The sequence below is a fragment of the Gadus morhua genome, chromosome 18 (genome assembly GCF_902167405.1).
Source record: "Gadus morhua chromosome 18, gadMor3.0, whole genome shotgun sequence".
NCBI lineage: Eukaryota > Metazoa > Chordata > Actinopteri > Gadiformes > Gadidae > Gadus > Gadus morhua.
Genome location: NC_044065.1, coordinates 19,565,946 through 19,593,136, shown reverse-complemented (window position 1 = coordinate 19,593,136; position 27,191 = coordinate 19,565,946). Strand labels below are relative to the sequence as shown.

Here is a 27,191-nt window from a genome sequence, read left to right as displayed (position 1 = left end):
ACATTCTATTGCATTACTTATATATGTAAATATCTGATTTATTATATTATAACATAATCCATGAAATACTTCCAACACATTGAAATTATGAAAAAATTAAATGCAAAAAAATTAAAACAAAAGACAATTGCAATTGGAAAGTTTGAATTTCTCTCTGTCTCCCCCTCTCTGTCTATCTTGCCTTCTCTGCCTCACACGAAATAACACACACACACACAAACACACAACACTTCCCCCAAACACACACACATGCGTGCTAGGTAAACGAGCGGTGCCAACAAAAGCAGGGCTGGACTAACTTCAGACCCACTCTGCTCCCAAACCCAGAGGACAGACGTCTTGGACAAGATATTGACCTGATTTAAGACTGACGGACTCAGGGCCTGAGGTGCCTACTCACAGATCAACTGCTGCCTATCAGTTCCATGCCTGATTATTTTGCCTTCTGACCGGCTGCTACTGCCACTGATTGACTCCTTACTACCTGATTCAACAGTCATCAACAGCCATCTATCAACCACCATGCTTGTCCACCTGCTCTTTACCACTCTATTCTCAGGTACGATTTGGCTATCACTAATTTATTACAACACACGCTCTCTTACACACACGCACACACACAGGTACAGACCCGGTGTAATCTCAGTGGAGATCAGTATGCTATCAGCCAGGTTCGGTGGGCATTTCCTGCCAGATTCCTTTGAGAGTTTGAGTAGGACTGCGTGTTTGTGTGTGTTGCTGTTTTTCTCTGAGCAGTGACCCACTGGGGCAATGTGGTTCATGGTAGAGAGATTACTTTTAATTTGTCAGTCATTGACTCATTAGTTATTAGTCCTAAGACCTTCATAGGTCTCTGTATCTGCATTAGACGCGTAGAGAGTGCCACTTCAGCAATGAAATGACTTTCAAGGGACCCCTGAATTCAGAGTCATCTACTGAATCAGGGGTTTGTTTTTAGCGGTTGAATTTAGAACTTTATATGTTGTTGATAGGTTGCACAATGAGCATAACAAGCACTTGACTAACACTAATGATAAATACAGAAAATGACAAACTTTGTCTTTCTGGTTCATGTAGCTACTCTGCCCACCTTCCAGACATTTTCTAATTATTATTTTATTTTGTAAGGAGGTGCACCAAGTTTGACTGTTTGCTTTGACTGTTCTGGGCCTCACTTGTAAGCTGCTATATAACTTCATGTATTGAAACCCATCTAAAAGTATCCTTTATAGCAGGGGTCAGCAACCTTTTGGATGTCCCGTTGCCACTTTAGAATGTTTAAAAAGAATTCAAAGACCCCCGTTACGCCTGTAACGAATTTCATAATATGCATTCATTTATTTATTTCTTTACTGTAGCTTCTCGTCTCCCTGTCTAGAGTGACAATGCAAAAATATCATCTACACGCACACACACAGACACACACACACACACACACACACACACACATGCTTATCTTTTTTGTTCAAATGTATTTAAATGACCTGGGCACAAAATAAAATGTATTAAATCGTACAGATTGTGTGCGGCCCCTGTCAGGGTTGCCAACCTCTGCTTTATATTTTAATAAAAAACATGTTTTTCTCCTAGCAGGTATTCGCTCAGGCAACGTGACGAACAGCTCAGGGAGAGAGGAGCTGAGGTTGGGAGGGTCCTTAGAGGAGAGCAACCTCACCTTGGTTACAAAGCATAATGGTGAGCAGAAATATTAGCAGAAAAAATTGATCAGTCTGGCCTAGATCCTGTTTTTTTGACGGTACGACCAAATCTCAGTTCATAGTGAACAGGGAGCATCACAGTCTACCCTAATTAAAAAACGTTCCTTGCCTAAGGAAAGGTTAGCAATCTACGAAGCATGGTAAACCACGATATACCATGGTTAAAAGGTTAAAAGAAATCAGTGACTTTTCTAAGAGTATGTTTTTGTTTACTTCCAACCAGATTCAGCAAGTGCCAATACAGCAAAAACATCACTCTGATTGGCTGAATTTCTGAACTTCAGACAAGGCTGCAGCCATATTTTAAATGAGTCACGCACAGCAAGGCCCAGCCTGAGCTTTTACCAAATGCAAAAATGAATATCTCATGACGCCAGCATCCTCGACACCACTTGTAAACTGTTTTGCATTGAAGATGCCCCTACCCCTAGATTAGAAATGTGCCATTGTATGCATAGCTTCTTATTGGCTGGTCATAGGATAACCCTGCTGATTAGCTAATGTACACACCAGTCCTCCGCTTGTTGAAACTGAACTAAGGGGGTGTTAACAGAGAGCTGAAAACAACAGCGGTACTCCTTTAACGTTCCCATAACGACCACCATGAACCCTGAAGGTACGGTGCAGCCGGAGCGGGCTCCGTCCTCCCGGGCCTCAGAGGAGCTGGCCCAACTGGAGGCTGCGTTGGGTCTGCCTCCTGACGCCAAACTGAACCTGACCACAGAGGAGGACGGTGAGAGTCATCTACCGCTTCCTCATATCATCTGCCTCGTCTTCCTCATATCATCTGCCTCGTCTTCCCCATATCATCTGCCTCATCTTCCTCATATATAATCTCCATATAGGCCCATCTCAGTCATCTTCTTAATAAGAAGATGACTGAGATGGGCCTATATGGAGATTTTATATGAGGAAGATGAGGCAGATGATTAGAAGGACGATGAAGGTGAGATGAGAAGTTCTTATCTCACCTTCGTCCTCCTTCTAAACTCGTCTTCCTCATTATCAGCCGCATATTATCTTCTGCCTGAGCAGTGAGGAGAATGTGATGTTTACGTTCATCTATCTATCTAACCCTATTTATTAATAATGGTTCAAGAATATTAATTATCACTTTTGCTAGATATTTAGCTTAAATTCATCAGAGTCATGGGGAGAGAGGTCGTGGGATGGGCGAGAGTTCATGGGATCAGAGGTCATGGGATCAGGGGTCGTGGGATGGGAGAGAGGTCGTGGGTGGGGAGAGAGGTTAAAGTCCTGTTCCAGGGTCCTGTGTTCCAGGGTCCTGTGTTCCAGGGTCCTGTTCCAGGGTCCTGTTCCAGGGTCCTGTTCCAGGGTCCTGTGTTCCAGGGTCCTGTTCCAGGGTCCTGTTCCAGGGTCCTGTGTTCCAGGGTCCTGTTCCAGGGTCCTGTGTTCCAGGGTCCTGTGTTCCAGGGTCCTGTGTTCCAGGGTCCTGTTCCAGGGTCCTGTGTTCCAGGGTCCTGTTCCAGGGTCCTGTGTTCCAGGGTACTGTTCCAGGGTCCTGTTCCAGGGTCCTGTCTTCCTGGGTCCTTCCGCTCCTCTGTTGATCAGATGATGGGGTGAGGGCGAAAGACCCCAAAACGGTGTTGTTGTTAAGGGCCCGTGTGCCAGCGTTAAGGTCCCGTGTGTCAGCGTTAAGGGCCCTGTTTAATGAAGACCATGTTTTTCTCCTGGCAGGTATTCGCTCAGGCAACGTGACGAACAGCTCAGGGAGAGAGGAGCTTAGGTGGGGAGGGTCCTTAGAGGAGAGCAACCTCACCTCGGTTACAAAACATAATGGTGAGCAGCAATATGAGCACATTGTCTGGTCTTTTCCAACAAATGTTCAAATGATATGACCGAATTTCAGTTCATGATGAAAATAACAGCGGTACTCCTTTAACGTTCCCATAACGACCACCATGAACCCTGAAGGTACGGTGGAGCCGGAGCGGGCTCCGTCCTCCCGGGCCTCAGAGGAGCTGGCCCAACTGGAGGCTGCGTTGGGTCTGCCTCCTGACGCCAAACTGAACCTGACCACAGAGGAGGACGGTGAGAATCATCTACCGCTTCCTCATATCTGCCTCATCTTCCCCATATCATCTGCCTCGTCTTCCTCATATCATCTGCCTCATCTTCCTCAGATAATCTCTGTATAGGCTGATCTCCATCATCTTCTTATCTCACCTACATCGTCCTTCTAATCTCGTCTCCCTCATTATCTTTATCAGCCTCATATCATCCTCGTCGCCATATCTTCCTCAACTAAACTTCTGCCTGAGCAGTGAGAAGACTGTGTTATTGACGTTCATCCACTGTGATACAGAGGTTATTAATAATTGTTCAGGAATGATTCATTACCACTTAAAATATATGCTGCAATGTGACAATGTGTCATTAAGGACACAAGGGCGGCAGTAGCTCAGGAGGTAGACCGGATTGACCGGAAGGTTGCTAGTTCGATCCCCGGCCCCTTCTGGCTGTCAGGAGAAAATCAGGGTGAGGTGTCTTTGGTTGACCCCGCCGTCGGTGTGCAAATGTGTTAGTGAATGGTTGGAAGTCGTTTTGGATAAAAGTGTCAGCAAAATCCCCTAAATGCAAATGTAAAATGTAGTGCAGTTCCCACTAGTGCATTGGCCCCTTGTTAACTTTGGTAAAAAACTGACACACAGACTAAGAGGAGGAGGGAGCACATTCTGTAGCCAGCGGTGCCCAATGGCACAGGAAACCTCCCAAACAAAGGAGATGAACATTCGAGGCTGTGAGGGCTTCTTTTGATCAAGAAGATAGATGGGGTCAACCATAAACATGCTGTCCCCTTGCCTCAGATAGAGGAATCCCTCATCTCCCTGTCTAGAGAAGATTGGTACTGTACCATTGACATGTTTAGCTACTGGCAGTTAGAGGTGGACCCAGCTGATCGTTAGATAAACTGCAGAATGTGTCAGTACTAGCCACTAGAACAACAGTTATACTGCATGCTGAGGAACAAACTGATTTGGGAACATCCAGAGAATGGGAGGAATGTCTGTTGAAGGAAAGCTGTTATATGAACATGAACCAGACTATATTCCTGTTAAAAAACATTCCTCTGCTTCACTCAGGAAACAAACCAATCATCTCTGTCGACACTTTCGCCCTGAGAACCTGGAAGAGTTGATCTACAAAAAGCATGAGAATTTGAGCATCTGGGAATTTACATTGTATTCTTATTGAGCTTTAGTTATTTTTAGTTGGTAACAAAATTATGCTTTGCTGTTTAATATTTTCAGAAATAACATTGAACTAAAATGAATATATGAGTTGAACTCTTCTCAAAGCAAATTCAAGCTAATAAATTCAAGAAAATGAATAATCCCCCAAATGTCCCCCCTCTCTGCTGCCCCTTCTCTGCCATTGAGAAGTGTTGCCGTAAGGCCCCTGTGATTGACGGGCATGATGGACTCCCAAAACCTCTCAGGGAAGAGAGGCCCTGATTGCTCAGAAATTAACCTTAAATCCAAACGGTCTCATACGGAGGCGGGCTTACAGTCACCCAGAACAGATATTGTCAGCGCAACAGATCTGGCGGTGGCATTACCAAAAAACGATACTCAAATGACAGCTATTGCTCAATTTTATCAACAGCACCTTTGAGGAGCATGTAGGGGTTAGGAGGAAATCCTAGCCTAGGATACCTACAGGTAGTGGACACGGAGATTGCGGAACCAAGCACCTTTTTACTAACCATTAACTACAAAACCCTGCCTCCTGCCACCCCTCCAGAAAATTTCCAGGATCAGGAGGAGATGTATCCTCACAGACATTGCCACCAGCAGTTGCTGGAGCAGTACATCGACAGACAATGTGGCTGGGAGTTTGAGGACAAAATGGAGGCCATCGGGGCCCAGCAATGGTGCTCCTTCGACCATGTCATCAGGTGAGGAGACATGGGGTGAGAGGTTGTGGGATGAGAGGTCATGGGTGAGGTGAGAGGTAATGAATGGGGTGATATGTTTTGCGTGAGAGGTTGTGGGTTGGGTGGGAGGTCATGGCTTTAGTGAGAGGTGATGGGGTGAAAGATGGGCCGAGAGAGCCCCCTCCTTCTCCTCAGTAAAGCCAGTCAGTTCATTAGATGGAGAGAGTGATAGAAGAATGACAATAGAAAGAGTAGAAGACAGGAGATGGTAGGGTAGAGTGGACGGAAGGGTATACACTACAGTTAACCAGAAAATAGAAAATCTTAAACAGTCAGGGATAGAATGGAACGGAGTAGAGTAGAGTGGAACATAAAGAACATAAACAACTGGGATATAATAGAACAGAGTAGAGTAGATTAGAACACAAAAGAACGGAACGGAATGGGATAGAACAATCCGTGTATGGTTCGTTCTTTGAATATTCCGATTTAAAACAAAATCAGAAAAAACAATTAACAGTCGTTTTTTGTTTTTTTGTGAAAGTGAAAAAGGAATAAACAAATAAACAGCATTTCATTTTGTGTTTTGTGTGTTGGTTTTTTGAACCCGAAACAGAAAAACAAAAATAAAAATAAAAAGTTATAGGCTACACCAGAAGGCAGCGAAGAAAAAAGAGCCAAACACCTAAACCAGCAATAGACTGTCTAATTATATTTAGCCTTAGTTATGGATGCACTTGAACCTTATGGTGATTTTATTCGTGAACTATTTGACACTGGAAAGACACACGACGCGATCAGTACCGCTCTAAAGCAATCTGGTGTCCCGAAGTGCTCCGTTATGACGGTGAGGAGGTTCTGTGTTGAGCACAACCTTCGAAGAAGAAATCTAGTTTCCGATTTAGTTTCAGATCGTCCACTCGCAGACTAAGTCGCCGGCTCCCACGGAAAACAATAAAGCTGGCCATTGTAGAATGCGAGAGACTCGATGGAACGTTTGAACGTCTTTATATGTATTATTTTTTAATCCGCGTGCCCTTTTCCCGGCATTCATTGCGGTTTTATCTAAATATAACGCAAACTAAACAAGCAACTGGATTATTCAGTTTTCCCGTTTTGATTTAAAAAACAGAAAAATACCGTTTATTTGTATATTCCTTGTGCCCTTTTTCGGCTTCAAAACCAAATCAGAAAAACCAAAAAAACGGCTCTGTTAATTGTTTTTTCTGATTTTGTTTTAAATCGGAATATTCAAAGAACGAACCATACACGGATTCAGAACCCAACAAATCAGATAACACGTTGATACCGCAGAAGCAGTTTCCTACATAACACTTCCTCTATGCACGGTTAAGTGCAGTCGGCATTAGCGTCACACTCGCCCTGACACACGCCCTGACAACAGACGTTTCCTCAACTGATAGGAGAGGGCCCTGAGACACACACACAAACCCACACTGCACAATGCATGAACAAAGAAGCACACACACCAACACATATATTATGCAAACACACACGTTTACACACGCACTTATATAAACACATATTAAGAAACACGGACAGGCTAGTATGTACACACATTGATGCACTGTTACGGCACCACCACATGGTCGGAGATGGCACCAAATAACACGTAGGCTGAAGACAAATGGGCTGCGTTGGAAACAATTAATTTATTTAAGCATTGCTTCAGACACATGGTGGGATGGTTATTAAATCAACGAAAGGAAATGGAACAAAACAGAAAGGAAACTCTTAACTAAACCTAACTCTGGGGCCGGGGGAACAAACTATTTTCCTCCCGAACAGAAAGAAAAGTAGGCGAGTCTGCCGGGTCTTCAAACTACGCTGCTCTAACCTGAACTAATAACGTGAAAACAACCGTCGCCAACCACCAACGCATAAATGATAAGATAAGCAAGAATGTTCCCACATGAGAAATTGGGGCTTGACAGCAACTTGCAGACAGTAGATCAATAAATCATACACATAAGACACAAAGTGCCGGCGTGGCACAGCGTGAAATCTGACTCCAGTTACTGTTTTCACGCTGTGCCATAAATTAATGAACTAATTGTAATGAGTTTGTTGTTTCAAAGATTGTTGGAATAAATGAATGTTTCATTGAAGGAATTAATGAAATAGTGTTTGAATTAATAAATAAAATAATGTCCGGTTTGAATGGATAAAATAATGTTTGAAATGAATGTATGATTGCAAAAATGTTTCAATGAATGGAGTAATGTTTCAATGAATGAATAGAACGACATTGGGGAGGGACCTGTTTTATTGCTGCTGATGTCCCCGTGTGCCGCCTGGCTGCAGGCCCTACGAGGAGCTCTCCTTCTGCCTGGAGGCGCTGTGTGCCGCGCTGGACTGCTACTACCCCAACCCCACCGTGCAGGAATTCTTCCTCCTCCGGCACGCCACCTACTTCCTCCACTGCCCCGAGGAGGGCGCGGCGCTTCCCGACGCCCCCCACGCCCTGGTGGTGGTTCTGACGCTGGGCCCAGTCAGCCTCATCCCCCTCCTCGTCTACCTGGTCATCCGGAAGAGCAACGGGCGGGACTGAGTCCCCGCCCCAGCACAAAACTAGAGGAATAACTACAAGTAGCACTGGAGTTAACATGCTAGATGGAATTATTTTTAAATGAGCATTCAAGCAATCCTAATGCTGTAGCAATAAGTGGCATCAAAGCCAACACATTGGCTTGGAGGGAAATAACCTGAGAGCTAGAACATAACACTGGTAACTCTATGAATGCATACATTATGATTCACTTTTATAGGCAAATGGTGCACGGGTTGATATCCATTCATGTATTGTTTCATCTGATCTGAATTAGATGAATTAAGGTTTAATTCTGGCGACAATTTTACCCACAGCAAACTCTTCCAAATCAGCTTTTTTTAACCACTAATATTGCTCAAAATTGCACCAAACCTCTGCAGTAGCATGATTAGGGTCCCTACACATCATACAAAGCATCAACAACTTAGTTAGCATACCGGGAGTTTATTAACCCTTAGATGCACGAGTGACTGGACCAGTGGCGTAACAAGGCAACGACGGGCCCGTATGCAGGATGTCCCCCCCCCCCCCCTCACTTGTATAATATTTAGTATTATATTTAGGACCACGCAAGAATTATTTCATGTTTGAAATATCTCTATTTTTCACTTTTTAACATTTTTGAAAAATAAAATTAACCAGAACAGCAATAGAAAAATGTGAACATCCACTGTCTGTCCATCCGTCCGTCCGTCCGTCCGTATGTCTGTCTGTAACTGTCCAGTCATTGACAGTTCCTCTCTCTTTTCCCTGTTTTGCCTTCTTGTCTCATCACTGTATGCAGTTCAGACAAACTACCTGTTTCTGGCTGTGATCATTGCACACACGTACATTGCATTTCCCACACCTATTGTTTACTTTGCGATCTTTGTTACTTGGGCAGATCTGACACCTCTTTCTCTTTGGTTGGCCCTGTCTGCTTCTTTCCTGTGGCTGGGTTGTGGCATTTGTCACCCCACTCCTTTCCATTGCTTCAATAATCGGGGTTTGCAGTTGGGGGCATCCTTCCAGTCGACTTCTCATGTGTGGTGTGACAAGCTCCTTTGACAGCTCTTTGAGGAAGAGCCGTCGTGCATTGGTGATGCCGCTCTTGAATTCTGGGTGCTGAGCCGAGAAAAAGGTGTAGGCATTCAGGGTGGCAATGTCAATTATGTTGTACCACAGCACCATGGGCCACCTCTGTGTTTGGCGCTTGCAGGTGTAGGTGCCAACCATCTGGTCAGTGGTGTCTACACCTCCTTTCGTCTTGTTGTAAAATGTGATTATTTCTGTTTTTTTCTATCTGCTATATAGATTGCTATATAGATTATTGTAAAATAATCTTCCTGAGGGGTGACACTTCTGATATAGTCTGTGTGGTCCACAGTTAATTTATTCCCGACAGCCACAGTTGATAAGAATCAAAGGTTCCCATTGGATTCCATAGAAAATGCATGGGGGTCATTTTTGACCCACTTATGGAAGCTTGGGGTAGTAAACAAAAAACTACAATTTCTTACAATGTATAGAGGGTAAGTTAAAAATGTTAATGGCATTATATCAAAAACATGTTTTTTGAGGAATACCTGGAACATGAAATGATAAGAATTTTTCATTTCGAAGATATTTCAAGAAAACAACCTCACCGGGTCATTTTTGACCCACTTATGCATCTAAGGAAGACAGTTTTCCAAGTTTGTGCACACAAGTCCACACACGTCGATAACCGGCTACGGTAAATAATTTAATAGAGGCGCCCACAAATTTAACTTAACAATTTAATTTAACTTAATTTAACTTCCTGATACTTAAAAGAATTGCCGCCTCTATTATATTATGATTTACGTCAAATTCCTATTTCCATCCCACTGGAAATGGGGACTTTGAAATATCATCAGTTTTATGCCTATTTACTCTAATGTTATGAATGTTTTTATGAAAGTTGATTGCTTCACTTCCTGTATGTCTAAGACCCCCATGTTGGTATTCTTTGTAACCTTTTGAATATCATTTACATCTATCAATCTTAATTTAATGAATTCACGCAATTATCTAGGATTATCTCATACAATTAAATGAATGTATAAAATTAAGCACTGGAATGGCGGAGGTAAAGTTAACATAAACTTCCGTTGTGCCCCATAAAAGCGTGTCGGACTAGTCTGTCCCATATAAGAAGAATAAATGTCCTCCTTTGGTCACTCCAATTCTTTATTGAAAGAAAAGCTTCCTTCACAGTAAAACAAACACACTGCGTTGCACACAATGCCAAGCCTTTGATTCAGACAACATACACAATGCGTTTAAGAGATAGCAGCATCCATACTAATCACCATGGCATGACGAAAGAAGCTACTAAACATCATCTACATTCGCTGGACGAATATTATGAAAGTAAAACACCCATTTCTCGCTAGAAATGTTATCGAAACGTTATTAATTCCCAAACTATCTTTTCAATTCAACTCATCTATGTCAATATCTCCAGCCCCTCCCCAACTCACTCATACAACTTGGAAGCACAAGTTAAAGTAGCATCTAGCTGCAGCCCTGGAGAAGCCTGTGGGGTGATAGAAGATACAACAACGGGAAAACACCCTTGTTCTACCTTACCATCACCCTGACAATAACACTTTCCATTACCATAACATAACCCTAACCTTAAACCCTAAATCTAACCAATACCCTTACCTTGACCCCTTAACCTTCCCATCACCCAAGCCTTGTCACCTTAACCTAACCATAACTTTAAAAAATAACCCTAACCATAACCTCAAGAACTGACCATAACACCTTAACCTAATCTTAACCATAACTAGGTTGATTGGCCAGAATACAAGCCAATCAGCTGGACTCGGTCCAGGGAGGTGACGTGGGAATTTGTCAAGCTCCTCCCCTTTCGCTCTGCAGCCAGCACCAATTGGTTGATTTGGGTCAGATTGACAAACAACCAATAGGTTGGAGATCCTTTGCTAGGACATTTACTGCGACTTATTGAATTCACATCGCTGGGATTGAACCCAGTATTTTGAAAATAACAGACATACATAACATACCGAGTATTGGTGAACAGAATGGAATATAATGAATCTGTAAGTGAATTGATTTTCACACAAAGCTGTATCCTGTGAGTGAGATAATGGGTTGAAAGCAGTTTCACCCTTCATAAGCAGTTTCACCCTTCATAAGCAGTTTCACCCTTCATAAGCAGTTTCACCTTTCATAAGCAGTTTCACCCTTCATAAGCAGCTTCACCCTTCATAAGCAGCTTCACCCTTCATAAGCAGCTTCACCCTTCATTAAGCAGCTTCACCCTTCATAAGCAGCTTCACCCTTCATAAGCAGCTTCACCCTTCATAAGCAGCTTCACCCTTCATAAGCAGCTTCACCCTTCATAAGCAGCTTCACCCTTCATTAAGCAGTTCCACCCCTATCGTCTTGGTCTAAGAGGAGCCAGACGCTGCGGTCTACAATCATTTCCTGTGTGAGCAGTCTTAATTAATGTGTGAGACGCGGTGAGGGCGGGGCAGAGGAAGAGAGGTTGTTTGGGGAACAGCCAGCATTTGCATCAAGCTTCCCCGACGACAGACACTTCCCGGCTGTGAGGAGAGAGAGCCCTAGGATGAAGGGAAATGCTTTCCCTTACCCTGATGCAAACACAAACACAAGCAAATATATATTAACACACATATTAAGAAACATTGAAATACTGTTTGGGTTAATTCATCCAATAATTTATGAATGAAATAATGTTTGATTGACAGGATGTAAGGTTTAAGTTAAGTTATCTTTTATTTATACCCTTTTCAGGGGGAAATTCTTCTCTGCTTTTGACCCATCCAGGTAGCCGGTGAACACATACACACACAGAGGTCCACACAGAGGTCCACACACAGAGGTCCACACACAGAGGTCCACACACAGAGGTCCACACACAGAGGTCCACACAGAGGTCCACACAGAGGTCCACACAGAGGTCCACACACAGAGGTCCACACAGAAGTCCACACACAGAGGTCCACACAGAGGTCCACACACAGAGGTCCACACAGAGGTCCACACAGAGGTCCACACACAGAGGTCCACACACAGAGGTCCACACAGAGGTCCACACAGAGGTCCACACACAGAGGTCCACACAGAGGTCCACACAGAGGTCCACACACAGAGGTCCACACAGAGGTCCACACACAGAGGTCCACACAGAGGTCCACACACAGAGGTCCACACAGAGGTCCGGGGGACTCCTGGAGCAGTGGGCTTCTGCGTTGCAGCGCCTGGGGATGGGGATTTCAGGCACCTCATCCGTGGGCGCTCGGGATCAAGCTGGCCACCCTCCGGTTACCAGTCCAACTCCCTGACCAGTATGGATGCCCCCTTAAAAAAATAATGTTTCAATGAATCAAGGAAATAGTTAGCTTGATTGAACAAGTACAATAATGTTGGAGTAAGCGAATTAAATTACATTTGAGTGGATGGTTGAAGATGGGCCGGTCCAATGACCCCGATAACTAGATAACTCATGATAATAAGAATATAAATAATAGGGATTGTATCAATATGAACATTTTAATGACATTTGTATATAGGCAGATAGTCTGCTCATGATATCCATATTGGTACTGATCGATCTGATCTCAGTTAGATCAATTCTGCTGTGTAACATAATCATTAAAGTATGGGCTACAAAACCATCATTGTAGAATACCTTCTTGTCCTAACATCTTCCTTATTTTGTCTTGTCTTATTCTAACATTAGTTTTTAATGCTGCAAATTATATGTCATAATCATTTAGAAATGAAATATACATAGATCTGATAGATCTATGTATACACACAGACACAAATTGTTTGTGTGTGTGTGTGTGTGTGTGTGTGTGTGTGTGTGTGTGTGTGTGTGTGTGTGTGTGTGTGTGTGTGTGTGTGTGTGTGTGTGTGTGTGTGTGTGTGTGTGTGTGTGTGTGTGTGTGTGTGTGTGTGTGTGTGTGTGCGCGTGTGTGGTCAGAGTGTAAGGGGAAGAGTTGTAAAGATCAGATAAAGAGACTTTAGGGGACATGTCGATAATAGAGGATAGTGTAACAGAAAGATGTGCCAGGTCTCCTGTTTCAAGATGAACTAATTAAGTGAGTAATTTACACAGAATGCAACCATAAAAGACACTTACACAGAGACACATACACACACACACACACACACACACACACACACACACACACACACACACACACACACACACACACACACACACACACACACACACACACTCACACTCTCCCTCTCTCGCTCTTTCTGCATTCAAAGTTTTCAAAACACACTTCATTAACATATCTTAAACCAGGTAGACTGGGGGAAACCGACTTAACGGTTTTTGATTTCTTTAAGTAATATATTATAACGATTTTATTTATAATCATTTCACAGGATATTATCTTGTATTAGCATCACTTTTTAGAGTTTATTTTATAAAATCTTATGTTACAGGTACACAAGAGAAAAATCATAAGATCGGTTCCTCAACAGCTAAGATAAAGTAAATAGAGATAAGTAAAAAAAAATAAAACTAGAACTGCAAGCAGTTATGCAGGGGTCCAAGAAGTGTGCATTTCGCCGGCACAACGCGACAAGAAATGTGCATTTCGCCGGCACAACGCGAAGCAAGTATTCAAAACGCTACCGTGAACAACATGTGGATATAAAGGTTTTGACTGTGGGAGCTTCGGTGTGGGAGTTATAGCCTAAAACGCGTTTTCAGAACATTGGCCAAATAGGAGATAGTCAATGTCGTCGTTTTTTGGCGCCGCCCTGTGGCGAAATTTTCCAAAGACAATTTTCCTTTGCCAAATAACTCCCGCCCACATTAATAATTCTTGGCCATATTTTCTAGATAGACTCGGGTTTGCCCCTTGATGGTTTCCCTTGAGTTTGAAGAACATTCCTTTGGCCCATTAGAAGATATACAATTTCCTCGTTTATTGCGCCCCCTAATGGCGAAATTTTCCGAAATTTTTATCGAACGACATTAAGGTTAGCACCAACATGTGTGTAGAATTTGGACTCGATCCGATGGCTAATTTTGGATTTTTTTGGATTTTTAATTTTCCACGTCTAATTTAGCTAATAAACAAATATTGAAAACGCTACCGTTTCGTCGGCGAGGGTCGGATCAAAAAAGTGTCTATCATTTCTTTGCGTGTGCGTCTGAAGATGCCGTGTGCAAAGTTTGGTGTTGATTGGTCAAGAAATGTGGGAGGAGTAGCGAAAAAACGGTTTTGCGGTTTTCGCGATTTTGCGAAAAAAAATTATTGACGCAAATGGGCGTGGCCTATGCCAAAAGATGCAGCAGACTCCAGTGAATATGTGCGTACAAGTTTTTGAATGTGGGAGGTTCGGTGTGGGAGTTATAGCCCCAAACGCGTTTTCCCTTGGTATAGCGCCACCTAGTGGCCGGCGTGTCTGGATTTTGTCGTCTGCCTAGAACTCAGGGACCTGGATCTAGTCATGCAATTGGCGTGTCGTCACCATTTACGGTTTGGGCTGTGGGCCCACTTCTAGGGGGGAATAATAATAACTAGAACTGCAAGCAGTTATGCAGGGGTCCAAGAAGTGTGCATTTCGCCGGCACAACGCGACAAGAAATGTGCATTTCGCCGGCACAACGCAAAGCAAGTATTCAAAACGCTACCGTGAACAACATGTGGATATAAAGGTTTTGACTGTGGGAGCTTCGGTGTGGGAGTTATAGCCCAAAACGCGTTTTCAGAACATTCCATTGGCGATTAGGAGATGTATTATTTCGTCGTTTTTTTGCGCCCTCTTGTGGCGAAATTTTCCAAAGACAATTTTCCTTTTCCAAATAACTCCCGCCCACATTAATAATTCTTGACCATAATTTTTATATAGACTCGGGTTTGCCCCGTGATGGTTCCCTCATAGTTTGAAGAACATTCCTTTGGCCAATTAGAAGATATACAATTTCCTCGTTTATGGCGCCCCCTAATGGCGAAATTTTCCGAATTTTTTATCGTACGACATTAAGGTTAGCACCAACATGTGTGTAAAATTTGGACTCGTTCCAATGTCTAATTTTGGATTTCTTTGGATTTTTGATTTTCCACGTCTAATTTAGCTCATAAACCAATATTCAAAACGCTACCGTTTCGTCGTCGAGGGTCGGATCAAAAAAGTGTCTATCATTTCTTTGCGTGTGCGTCTGAAGATACCGTGTGCCAAGTTTGGTGTTGATTGGTCAAGAAATATGGGAGGAGTAGCGAAAAAACAGTTTTGCGGTTTTCGCGATTTTGCGAAAAAAAATTATAGACGCAAATGGGCGTGGCCTATGCCAAAAGATGCAGCAGACTCCAGTGAATATGTGCGTACAAGTTTTTGACTGTGGGAGGTTCGGTGTGGGAGTTATAGCCCCAAACGCGTTTTCCCTTGGTATAGCGCCACCTAGTGGCCGGCGTGTCTGGATTTTGTCGTCTCCCGTCACCTCACGGACCTGGATCTAGTCATGCAATTGGCGTGTCGGCACCATTTACGGTCTGGGCTGTGGTACCACTTCTAGCCGGGAATAATAATAATAATAATAAGAAAAATCCTTACAAAAACAATAGGGATCCAACCTGTTGGCTTGGACCCCTAATAAATAAAGTTAGTAATAATAGTACAGAAACCAAAATAGTGGTAATAATAAGTAATGAGGTATATTAAAGTGTTAAGTGATCAAGTGGTAGTGGTGGCAGCCACTCTATGTGCCAGCCACGACGCCTCTCTGTTCAGCAACACGCAGCACCATTCAGCAAGCAACGCGCTGCTAATCAACCAGCACACCCCCGGACCCTCTCTGCAACCCGAGTTGAGCTGGTACTGTCGATGGAAAAGGGGAATTATTGTTGGCCGAGGAAGCGTCTGTTTACACAAACTTCCCTCCACGCCGCAATCAGTAGTGTTCGTCTCAGTTCAGAGAGAACAGCCTGTTATCTGCTCCGGTTCTCCCCTGTGACTGCGGTTCCTGCAGCCACACTTAGCTTTGACCTGATGTTTGAATCCAAATTGCCAACAAACATGCCAGGATGATTAAGGCAATAAGTTGCCTATTTTGCGAGAATTAAAGCTTGAATATTAAAGGATACACAAATGAGTATTTACGGGTCACTTTTTCACACAGGGTTGAGCTCCTTCGGGGTTTATTGGCGTCATGGCTTTTTATCTACGGAAGTTATTTATTGCATCCTGTAGCTTCCTCTATCTTATCAAGACAATCCTTAACCCCCAACCTTCCACCATAACATCTCCATGAAACCCCCTGGATATAGAAGGCCTGCACCATTAAAGAAAACCCTACTGCCATCTGGTGGCAGAACAGCTATCTTGTATTTAATTGAACGTCAATGCAGCCTAAGAATAATAGGCTATAATAAACAATGTAAATCCTTAAGGAAGGGATCAGGCTTCAATTCATTAATGTTATCGTAATGAATGAAATATGTAGGCCTGAATCAATGAACAAACGCAATAGGTCACCATATGAATGTAGATATATAACAGCCTCATATCCATTGAATGATCCATTACAATGGAGGGCTAGTCCCCCACACCTCCTCTGGTCTGGACCCTCTTTCTCCACCACCTCGTTCCTCTCGGTATTAGCACACATTGTTTCAGAGCAGATAAGACGACCACATGAAAGACTAAGCTTTGTGTGTGTCTCTGTCTGTGATACAGGGCTTATAGAGGTCTAAAGGAGATCAGAAGAGACACACCACAGCTCCTCTGTTTCCCAAGCTCTCTCCACTCCCCAGTCTGAACCTTAAGGAACCACAACTCAATAACTTTCCTTGATTTATCCGCCATTTGTTTCACCTCGACAACAAGAATCCCATTTAGGCCAACAGGTACAAGCTCTACGTGAGTCCTTCGCTTTCTAAATTATGTGTATTTTTTTTTATTTACATGTTTAAGAAGCTGATCTCTCTCTCTCTCTCTCTCTCTCTCTCTCTCTCTCTCTCTCTCTCTCTCTCTCTCTCTCTCTCTCTCTCTCTCTCTCTCTCCCTCTCTCTCTCTCTCTCTCTCTCTCTCTCTCTCTCTCTCTCTCTCTCTCTCTCTCTCTATATATATATATATATATATGCACACCTTAATTCAGTTTGCTACAGGTATGCTAATGTAAACCTACATGAAGGAAGGATGAGTTGCTGGTAGGCCTACCTGATGGCTAAACATCTAACATAACGAAATTAGTTATTAAGTACTTATACTCAGCCGGCTGGTAGTAATATACTATGTATTTCAATAGCCTGCAGACATGAGGGATTCTTAAAGTTCTATATGTAATACCTTTAGTGTTGTTAGAACCTGATTTGTATGCCTGATTTGTATTCCTGAAGGGCTGAGATAAGATGGTGGGCCAGCAGTGGATCCCGGGTTTCAACGGCAGGTCGTCGGGTCCCATCAACCCCTCCAAGCATGACCCACACAAAGGTGAGGGGTAACACTCCACTGAAGGACCGAGAACTATAGCTACCTGCTCATTTAAGAAACCCAACTGTCGCTTATTAGTGGATATTTACATTAGTGTATGATAATAAGAATCATAATAAGAATTATAATTCAACTTAGCCTAATAGTAGCCTAATAGCAATCGACAAATTTTGATAATAGTAATAAAAACTAACATCATTACATTTATAAAGGGAATAAGTATGACCATAATTATTTTGTATGAAGTTATTTATTTATTTGGTTAAACAGTAGTCGTCGAATCATCCTGGATCCTAATCTTTGTGCGTCTCCAGGTTCCCCTGGTGGTAAGCGAGTCCACCAGAAGGCGCTGTGCCCCGGACCTCCCGCCGCGGTCAGGACGCTGTCTGCGGTCTGCGGGTCGCTGCTGCTCGTCTGCGTCGCTCTATCCATGTTGTGTGAGTAAGCATGATCAAAGTTCATATAGAAGTCATCGAAAAAAATAGAGATTGATTTTAATTTGATTCAGAGGACAGGTATCCTAGGACAGGTCAAATTAATATGGGTAGCCTAATATGCCTGCAACTACCAAAACAGCTATTGACTGTAATATCTTATCTCCAATCAATTTAGAACGTTTTATCATTGGGGTGCAGTCGATAACACTAGAACCTGTGTTTTGTTCAGACCATAAGTCGGAGAACCAGCCAGGGAGGGAGGATCTTCTCTTGGAACTTCAGAATCTGAGTGACCACCACCTCATCACCACCAAAGCCAACCTCCAACTCAGAGAACAGAACCAACACCTGCAGCAGAACAACACCTGGCTTATGGAACAGAGCACACAGCTCAACCAAACATCTGCCCGCCTCACGATCAAGAACCGGGCCTTGTCCTCAGCCATCGTCCAACTTCAGGACCAACAGACCAGACAAACCTCCTCCTACGACACACTGCTCCGAGACCACGGACAGATGGTGGTGTACATCGCGGCTCTAGAAAACATGGGCATGACCTCGTCCCAGACCATCTCCTCTCTGCTCCTCAGTACCTCGGAGCTGGAAGCCCAAATGCTCAACTTATCCGACAGCAACACCTTTCTACGGGAGGAGCTGATTCATGCCAACGACCAAAGGGAAGAACTTGTGCAACTAAACTCCGAACTCGGCGCACAAATCGAGAACCTCACCGCGAGGATTGCGGAGGAAGATGCGATCCTCAGGGGAGATGGTGAGGCACAACCGGAGGTCGAAGACTCCATCATCGCCAAGCTGCAAGAACGGAACCGCAACCTGAGCGCCCTGCTGGGGCGAGATGCGAGGGGGAAAGAGACGGGCAGAACAGGGGAGAGGGAGTCCATGTTGGTGGACTTACGCGCAATGGAGGAAGAATATCGCTCTCTGGACCGCTACTGCCCCGTCGTCAATAGTAATACAAATGGTATCTATATGGCAGAATTCCCTCCCAAAATATATCTGTTTAGGGTGGGCAGTCAGCTAATACACGTGTATCCAATATTGATGATATTATTGATGAACATGCCTAATCAATGTCCAAATAGACAGCGCATTTACGTTATATTGATATTTTTCTCATCCTTTTCTGCAAAGAGCGGGTATGTAACAACTGTCCTGAGGACTGGCGGCTTTTCCAGACCACGTGCTACTACTTCTCGTCCCGCACGCTCACCTGGCCGGCCAGCAGGGCCTGGTGCCGGACACAAGGGGGCGACCTCCTGGTCGTCAACACCAAGCAGGAGCAGGTATAAAGCGACAACGAGGGCGTGGGGGGGCGGGGGGGGGGGGGGGTTGAAGAGGTCTCTTATATCTACAAAATGTAACGGCCCCTATTTGGCCACCAGATGTGATGTTGATTAACCATTAAAATACATTTGAAAAAGAGTTGGAGTGTCTACCCTGATGCTCACATCACACACACACACACACACACACACACACACACACACACACACACACACACACACACACACACACACACACACACACACACACACACACACACACACACAACCGATTGAAAACTACTACTCCAGGGTTTTGCCAGACTTCTTGTTTATTTTACAGAGAATTCCCCACATGTAACCATTTTATAACATTTTAGTAAAATAAGAACACAGAAATGTTCCCTAACACTTTGTGAGACCCAAACCGCATAGTCTTTCACAGAAAAAAGGTTATTTTGGGGCTTACTGTCTAATAACATTCACATGTTGATACAGAATTCAAGCAGAATCGAATACTACTGCATCCTAAAAAAAACTATAATTCTTTACCAAGTCCTTTATCCAGATCAGATCAAGTCTTCTGCAAGTTAGAAGCAGACACAACAGGATGCAGGTTTTCATTCTTGTAAACATAAGCAGTTTCCCTTGTAATCCACAGGTCCACCCTATTGTATGCCTTGTTTTTTTACAGATCTAAATCCATGTGTTTTCCCCTCTGTGTCTCCTTCCTCAGTCTTTTGTTGTGGCTGCCAGTCGGAGGCCCGAGCAGAGTGTAGCCAGGCTGTGGATCGGGGTCTCAGACACCGAGGAGGAGGGCCGGTGGGTGTGGGTGGACGGTAGCCTCCTCTCCCCAGATCTACAGTAAGTTAAAACTCCCGCGTTTACAGATCCCCCCCTCCTGCAACATGATTGGTCGAAACAAATATGAAACAAAAGAAAGTGAGATGCCCAGTTAAACAGGCAGTATTTAGAAGTCTGAGTCAAGCGTCTACGGCACAATGTGTTCTAGTGTCCCATTTCAAAAATGTATTGGCACTTTAACCTTTGTTAATGTTTATGGTTGAGCATCTGGCTCATGGGTGACTAGGCCTAAAGGTTAGGCTGCACTACTCTGCCCTATAATTGTAGATATAAGTTAATAATTACTATTTTTTATATTTCAACGATTGTCCTGTCGATTTGTGTTGTAAACGTGCTCTATAAATGCCTCGTACTGTCAAATCCTGTCCTACAGATTATTGCTTATTGTTCCCTGTAGGTTCTGGCTGATCCGAGCCGGCACCGGAACAGAACCCGATGATTGGAGCTCTGAGAACCCTCATGGAGAAGACTGCGGACACATTGACAACAAAGAGGAAGATCTATCCTCCTGGATGGATGGCTCTTGTGATTATAAATACCGGTGGATTTGTGAGAAGAGCGTTTGATGTTAGGGTACTTTTGTGGGCTTTGCATCCAAAGGTTGAAACCTACAAGGTGATTTTTTTTTTATAGAAAGATTAACAGAAAATTGCCTGACTCATGTCTATGGGTAATTATTCAACTTAAAATGAGATTGGGAAAGGCTTGGGAAAGGCTTTTCCACAGTTTAATAGATATGGCAAAATATTCAATTCTCCGAATATATTTGGAGCCAAACCGCCTTTATCAAAAAAATAAATAAAATAATCCTCATCTGTGAATTTAACTATTTAGATTGTACTTTCTAGTTTTGTAGGTAGTAGTTACTTTCTTTAGGTTTGAGTTTTTAAACAACTGAAAAATAAATCCTGTTATGTTGACTGGAATACATGGTATACACTGTTCAACAATACAAACTCTACCCCTGAAACCTGTGTGGGTCAAACGTCCCTGGCCATGTTTACTGTGTATTTGTTATTCAATCAACCCATTGGCTTATCAGAGGTTACGGCTGTCCATTTAAAGAAGAGTAAAAAAAGTATATCGACGAAAACGGCATCCCCATTAATAAACTAGTTGCCATTACTACTGATGGGGCCCCGGCAATGCGAGGTGTGCGGGCAGGTTTCATAGCGCTGTGCCGTAATGACCCCAAATTTCCTGCATTCATGGATTATCACTGTTATCCATCAACAGGCCTTGGTTGGGAAAGTCTTGAACTTTTCCCATGTCATGACACTGGTGGTCAAACTGATAAACTCGATTAGAGCGAAAGCGCTTCAGCACCGCTTATTCAAGGCGTTATTGGATGAGCTCGATGCCGCACACGGAGACCTACTTCTCCACGCTGAAGTCCGGGGGTTGAGTCGCGGCAAAGTGTTGCAGCGAATTGTTGACTTGCTGCCTGAGATAAATACTTTTTTGTCAACAAGGAACGAGGAGCACAAGGAACTGTCCGATGATGCGTGGCTACTCGATCTGGGGTTTTTGACAGACCTAACGGCAAAACTTAACACACTTAACACACTCAACAACGAGCTACAGGGAAAAGACAGACACCTGCCCCACATGAGTTGTGCAGTGAATAGGTTCAAGGCCAAGCTGGGTGTTTGGACCACACACCTAAAGAACAAGAGGCTGACCCACTTCCCAAACTTGGAGAAAATGTCACACACCATTAAAAAAAAAGTTTTTTTAACCCTGAGCAGAACTGTGCCGAGCTGGACAAAGTGACAACTGAGTTAAATCTGAGTTTTGTTGAGTTAGACGTCATGGAAGATATTGTTGCACTCCTCTCAAACCCATTTCTGCTCATTGGTATAGAACAGGTAGCAGACAGATTCCAGCAGGTAATTGCTTTGCCAAGTGGAGTTGACATGGAGATGGTTGATTTGCAAAATGTCAAAGTGCTGAAAAACAGATCAAGGGACAGACACTTTTGGGGACTGGTCAGCAAAGAGAAGTATCCTCTCCTCACTGCATGTGCACTAATAGTGAGTGCCTACTTTGGATCTTTGTGAAATGGCGTTTTCACAAATGAAAATCATCAAATCAAAGTACAGGAGCCGCCTTACAGACCGACACCTCACTGACTGTCTCAGGCTGGCTGTCTGTAGCTATGAGCCAGACTTCAAGGCACTCACTGACAGTATTCAGTCACAGCCATCACACTAATTTGAGTAACATGACTGCAAGAGTTTTGCCTTTAGATGGCGTTGCGAGGTGATGCTGCTTTAGATGGGACATGGCGCTTACTTAATTGCACTGAGAATTTTATTGATACACATTACAGTTCCACTTTCTAAAATGTGAAGCATACATTTGTTAACTTCCATGTGGTTATTGGGTAAGCAAAACAGTTAATTACACTTCAATATCTGTCCACTGCAAGTCTGTAGAATTTGTGTGTGTGTTGTGGTACAGTTGTACAATATTATAAATGGGAAATAGGGCACATGGCTTTATTTTTTGTTTTCAGTTAGTTTTGATAGATTGCATTAAAAACAGCCTTTAATTGGAAATACATTCTGCGCTGTCTGTTGTTTTTTCTCAAGTCTTCAATAGGTAGATCTTGCCTTTCACACAGGTCGAGGTCAGAGATCTTGGGCTTAAAAAGGTTGATGACCACGATCTATCAGAATGCACATGGCATCCGTTTTTTGGATGCTCGCCTCCTACAAACAGTTAAACAGCCAAACATATCACTCTAGCTTCTGCTTTCTCCTGCACAGTTTAGAACAAATATAATAAATTGAGAGAACTATGACTGCTACCAACAGGGACAGCACAGCCACCAGCAGGCACATAACGTCCAATGAATGATACGAGTACCAAGGCAATTTATAGGACTCAGTACGCAAGTGGGCGGCTCCCTTGTTCCGCATTACAAACTCTACCCAAAAGAGGGCAGTGTCCAGAGGGTGCATGGGCTTGTCCCGGTGGAGGTCCGACAACCGCTTCATGCTGTCCCTGTAGGAAGGATCATGTAGAACCTCTTGTAGTGTTTCGACAAAGTTCTGGCTGGTGAGTTTGGTGACGTCCACTCCCTTAGCAGCACCGCGCACTTCCAGCCTCAAGATGTTCTCAAACTGGTCGAAGAGCAGGGGTATGCCCACGATGGGCACCTTGTGGTATATGGCCTCATAGATGCCGTTGGTCCCCCCGTGGGCGACAAACGCTTTGACCTTGGGGTGGCCGAGAAGGTCGTTCTGAGGCAACCATTTCACCAGCATGGTGTTGTTTCCCAAGGTGCTCGGCGGCTCTCCGGGGAGCCTCCAGATGACCTTCTGGGGAAGCTGTGCGAAGGCAGTGGCAATCTGGTTGGTGATCTCAACGGGCAGGCCTTTGACCAGGGAACCCAGTGACATCACGATCACACCGTGTTCCCCTGAGCTCTGGACGAAGTCCTCCAGATCAGCAGGCAGAGGCTTTGAGGGTTTACACTGGAAGCCGCCAACGTAGATGATGTTTGGCATGGTAGGTCTGGGGAACTCAAAGACAAAGTCCACCCTCATGAGCCAGATGTGCGCTCCCTGTAGGAGTTGGTAGAAATTGGTCCCAGGTTCTAGATACTTCTCGGCCAGTCGATTGTAGTGAGGGCTCACCACCATTTTATCGATGACTATGTTCAGCATGAAATGGAACATGTTTTTGACCCTCTCCGGGAAGGTCATCTTGTCCGTCACTGCACAACCGCTAGTGGGAACGTAAGAAACGGGGGAGGGCGCGACCACAAAGTGTCCCTCTCCGCTGGTGATCCACCGAACGTTAAAAACTGTGGGGAGTTTGAGCTCATGAGCCAAGAGAACCCCGATGGGCAGACCTGGATCCATCAGGACCACGTCATACTGGGCGTCTCGCAGGCTCTGCATCAACGCCTTGTCTTCGAACATCTTCACGGCGACCTGGCAAGCCTGGTGGTGAATACCGGACAGCGTTGTCAGCATCTGGCTGTAGAAGGAGACAAAGGCCAACACGGACGCTCCCTCTTTCTGGAGGGCCAGCATCTTGGACAGGAACTCCACGAAGAAGTCCTGGTTTTCCAGGTTCATGGCTTCAGACAGGGAGATGGTGATGGAGGTGTAGTGGGGGGACTGCTCCTTGATGTACCAGCTTGTTGACGTGCGGACCACCGTGACCTCGTGACCCCTGCCGTGGAGACCCTCGATCAGCAGGTTCATGTTGATCCAATGGCTGCCGTCCACTGGGAACACCAGGACTTTACCACCTTGGACACTAGCAGCAGACAGGAGGGCCAGCGCCATGGGGAGAACCACACAGCTAAACCCTGGAAGGAGCCCCATAATCCAACTCTGGGGATTGAGAAAATAAAGAATGCAATCCTTATTTTAAGCTGAAACTGTCTTGCTAGCTGTGTGCTTCAGGAGATTCTAGTCTAGTTAATGATACTGTTTCCTTAAAGGAGACATATTATACCACCAGGTGTGAGTGTGATTAGCCTTACAAGCCGTTTCGAAAATCTGCGGCTTGTAAGGCTATTCACACTCACACCTGGTGGTGTAATATGTCTCCTTTAAGAAGCCTTGAATCTCCAGCCAGCTGTTCAATTGTAGACTATCTTGATAACAAAGGAAATGCCCTCATATGACCATTACAGCCATAGTTAATCATTACATACAAGCTGAATAGTAACTAATAAAAGTAAACTGATGATTGAAAAATAGTATAAATACAATGATAAAATAAAAATTTAAATATAATCATAGCACAAAAAGGCAGTACGCTTAAATATACAATTATTTGCTGAAATAAACTAGGTAAACTCACAATTAACTCAGTTAATACTATAGAGTATTACTCTGAATTAGAGCTGTCAGTTAAACGCGTTATTAACGGCGTTAACGCAACCCAAATTTAACGGCGTTAAAAATTTTATCGCGCGATTAACGTAATTTTTTTATTAAAAATTTTTTTTTTTTTTTTTTTTTTTTTTTGGCTCAAAACAAAGAAGCAGTAGCCTGACTGCTATGTTCAAATGACATTTGTTCAAATCAGTCGTTTATTTGCACTATAGGCTCTTTTTTTGTATCGTCCTGTTTTGATCAGTATATGCCAATGTTGTTATCAATAGAAAATCATTTGCACAAGGCAAGCCGATGCACTTCATCATGTTGATAAGAGAATTAAAATGAGAAGAATTATGGGACAAAAAAATCAAGGGATATTTAGCATAGAAAAAGAATTTGTGATTAATCGCGATTAATAATAGTTAACTATGACATTAATGCGATTAATCACAATTAAATATTTTAATCGCTTGACAGCTCTACTCTGAATATTAAGGAAAGTTAGCCCAACTTTGTGAACTTTAAATACAGACATACTGTGTACAGATTTGTTACAGTGTTTTTCAAGATCAAAAATTAAACAAACAGGACGGTTTGTGGTGCCAGCAATCTCCAGCACACCAGATAAAAATCAGTCTCAGTCACGCAAAAGGCCTCACACCACTGAGTTAATCTACCCGCCGCTAGGCTGAAAGCAATGCCTCCTTTGGACTCGCATGCACCCGTTATTGCGCATATCCCGTTTTCCCTCCAAAACCTGATGTCAGAGAAACGAACGTCCAATACACGGGCTGTGGTCAACAAGAGCATGGCTTATTTCCAGATCCACTGAAGGTAGAGTCTAAGAACTTTAAGAACGGTGGCTTACCTTAAATCTAAGCGGTGGTGAGAAGTAGGCAGCCTTCCCCCGTAGTGTTCCTGTCTCGCAATAGGCTGACGGTGGGTGGGAGGGAGCCCTACTGTGTGGTGTTGAGTTGCATAATGGGGGAGAGGCATATTGTGAGAGAGAGAGAGAGAGAGAGAGAGAGAGAGAGAGAGAGAGACAGGACAAGGGAGGTTGGGGGGGAGGGTTGTATGTGTGTGTGCCGTCGGAGGGGCGGAGAGATGGTTCAAGTGTAAAAACTCATGCTTGTTGCTATACCCTCTCACACACACACACACACACACACACACACACACACACACACACACACACACACACACACACACACACACACACACACAATGTCTGTTTGTGTACACCCTGACTCTAAAACCGTCAGGAATACTTTGCCTTAAAGACGAGGTAGTGGGGAAGTCATGGCATGTGTTTTGTTCTGATTGCTTTGTTTGTGTATACAAGCCCCGGTGAAGCAGCTCAGGCTCTCGCTGGAACCCATCTGCTTGCCATTCATTCTGTTTGTATACCCCCGCTTCACTGGCGACCTTCTCGCTCTCGGACGATTACAGAATTTATATAATTCATTTTTAGCGGTTGTTCTTCCTTTGCCACAGGGGCTCCTTTGGTCAACGCCGTAACGCTCAGACCACCAGAGTTTTGGAAAAGCATTCCAGCATTTGGTTTGTGCCAGTCAAGGCCCAGTCCTCACAGACGACACAAAGTCTAATTCAGAACCCCGCATTCACGGTCATACGATTATTGGAGAATCCCCCTGATGATCTGATCATATATATATGAATCATATCCAAAATATTATGATGAGGCATACTATTCGTATTATAGGGGTGCAAACTGGTGATGGCCCAAAAAGGTGAAAATAAAATAAAATAAAGAAAATGTGCACTGCATGGAGCCCAGGCACCTTACTATGATTCATGCTACCTTTTAATTAACAAACTCTGTTTGCAGTTTTTTTCAATTGCTTGAACACTATAGACACATGCTTGGACCAAAGTAACACAACTTGAAGTTTTTGTTTCTATACCTTAAACACATGTAACCATTCCTTAAACAAAAGCGCTGCTTTGCACTTTAGTTGCAATTGTGCAACACACTTGCTCCTGCACACTACACACTATTTCATACATAAGACACTTAATTCAAAATTTACGTCTCATTGTACAATTGGGAAAACACATCTATTCCTAAACACATTGGTTAATTGAAAATACT

General features: G+C 43.7%; 2 protein-coding genes and 1 pseudogene across 3 annotated transcripts; 2 read left to right on the top strand and 1 right to left on the bottom strand.

Annotated features, from left to right (window-relative positions):
* Positions 1–261: 261 nt before the first annotated feature.
* LOC115531468 (receptor activity-modifying protein 2) lies at positions 262–10,433 on the top strand. 2 transcript variants are annotated; one of them, XM_030340765.1, is made up of 7 exons: positions 262–559; positions 1,591–1,695; positions 2,335–2,451; positions 3,417–3,518; positions 3,654–3,770; positions 5,484–5,637; positions 7,942–10,433. In XM_030340765.1, the coding sequence occupies exons 1-7, from the start codon at positions 523–525 to the stop codon at positions 8,186–8,188; spliced, it is 879 nt and encodes a 292-aa protein (XP_030196625.1). In that variant the 5' UTR covers positions 262–522; the 3' UTR covers positions 8,189–10,433. The 2 variants fall into 2 exon arrangements, with proteins under 2 accessions (XP_030196625.1, XP_030196626.1); XM_030340766.1 differs by having other exon boundaries at positions 264–559; positions 1,594–1,695; positions 7,942–10,368.
* Positions 10,434–17,565: 7,132 nt separating this feature from the next.
* Positions 17,566–19,466, top strand: LOC115531631 (CD209 antigen-like; annotated as a pseudogene).
* Positions 19,467–22,526: 3,060 nt separating this feature from the next.
* LOC115531218 (UDP-glucuronosyltransferase 2B15) lies at positions 22,527–26,066 on the bottom strand. The gene is made up of 2 exons (XM_030340349.1): positions 25,947–26,066; positions 22,527–24,583 (listed from the first exon to the last, which is right to left on the bottom strand). Exon 2 carries the CDS (start codon positions 24,572–24,574, stop codon positions 22,973–22,975), a length of 1,602 nt encoding a protein of 533 aa, XP_030196209.1. The 5' UTR covers positions 24,575–24,583; positions 25,947–26,066; the 3' UTR covers positions 22,527–22,972.
* Between the last annotated feature and the right edge of the window lie 1,125 nt (positions 26,067–27,191).

Coding starts and splice junctions, on each gene's coding strand:
- LOC115531468 (XM_030340765.1), top strand. CDS start 523: ATGCTTGTCCACCTGCTCTTTACCACTCTATTCTCAG. Junction 560..1,590: donor CTTTACCACTCTATTCTCAG/GTACGATTTGGC, acceptor TTTTTCTCCTAG/CAGGTATTCGCTCAGGCAAC. Junction 2,452..3,416: donor CCTGACCACAGAGGAGGACG/GTGAGAGTCATC, acceptor TTCTCCTGGCAG/GTATTCGCTCAGGCAACGTG.
- LOC115531218 (XM_030340349.1), bottom strand. CDS start 24,574: ATGGGGCTCCTTCCAGGGTTTAGCTGTGTGGTTCTCCCCATGGCGCTG.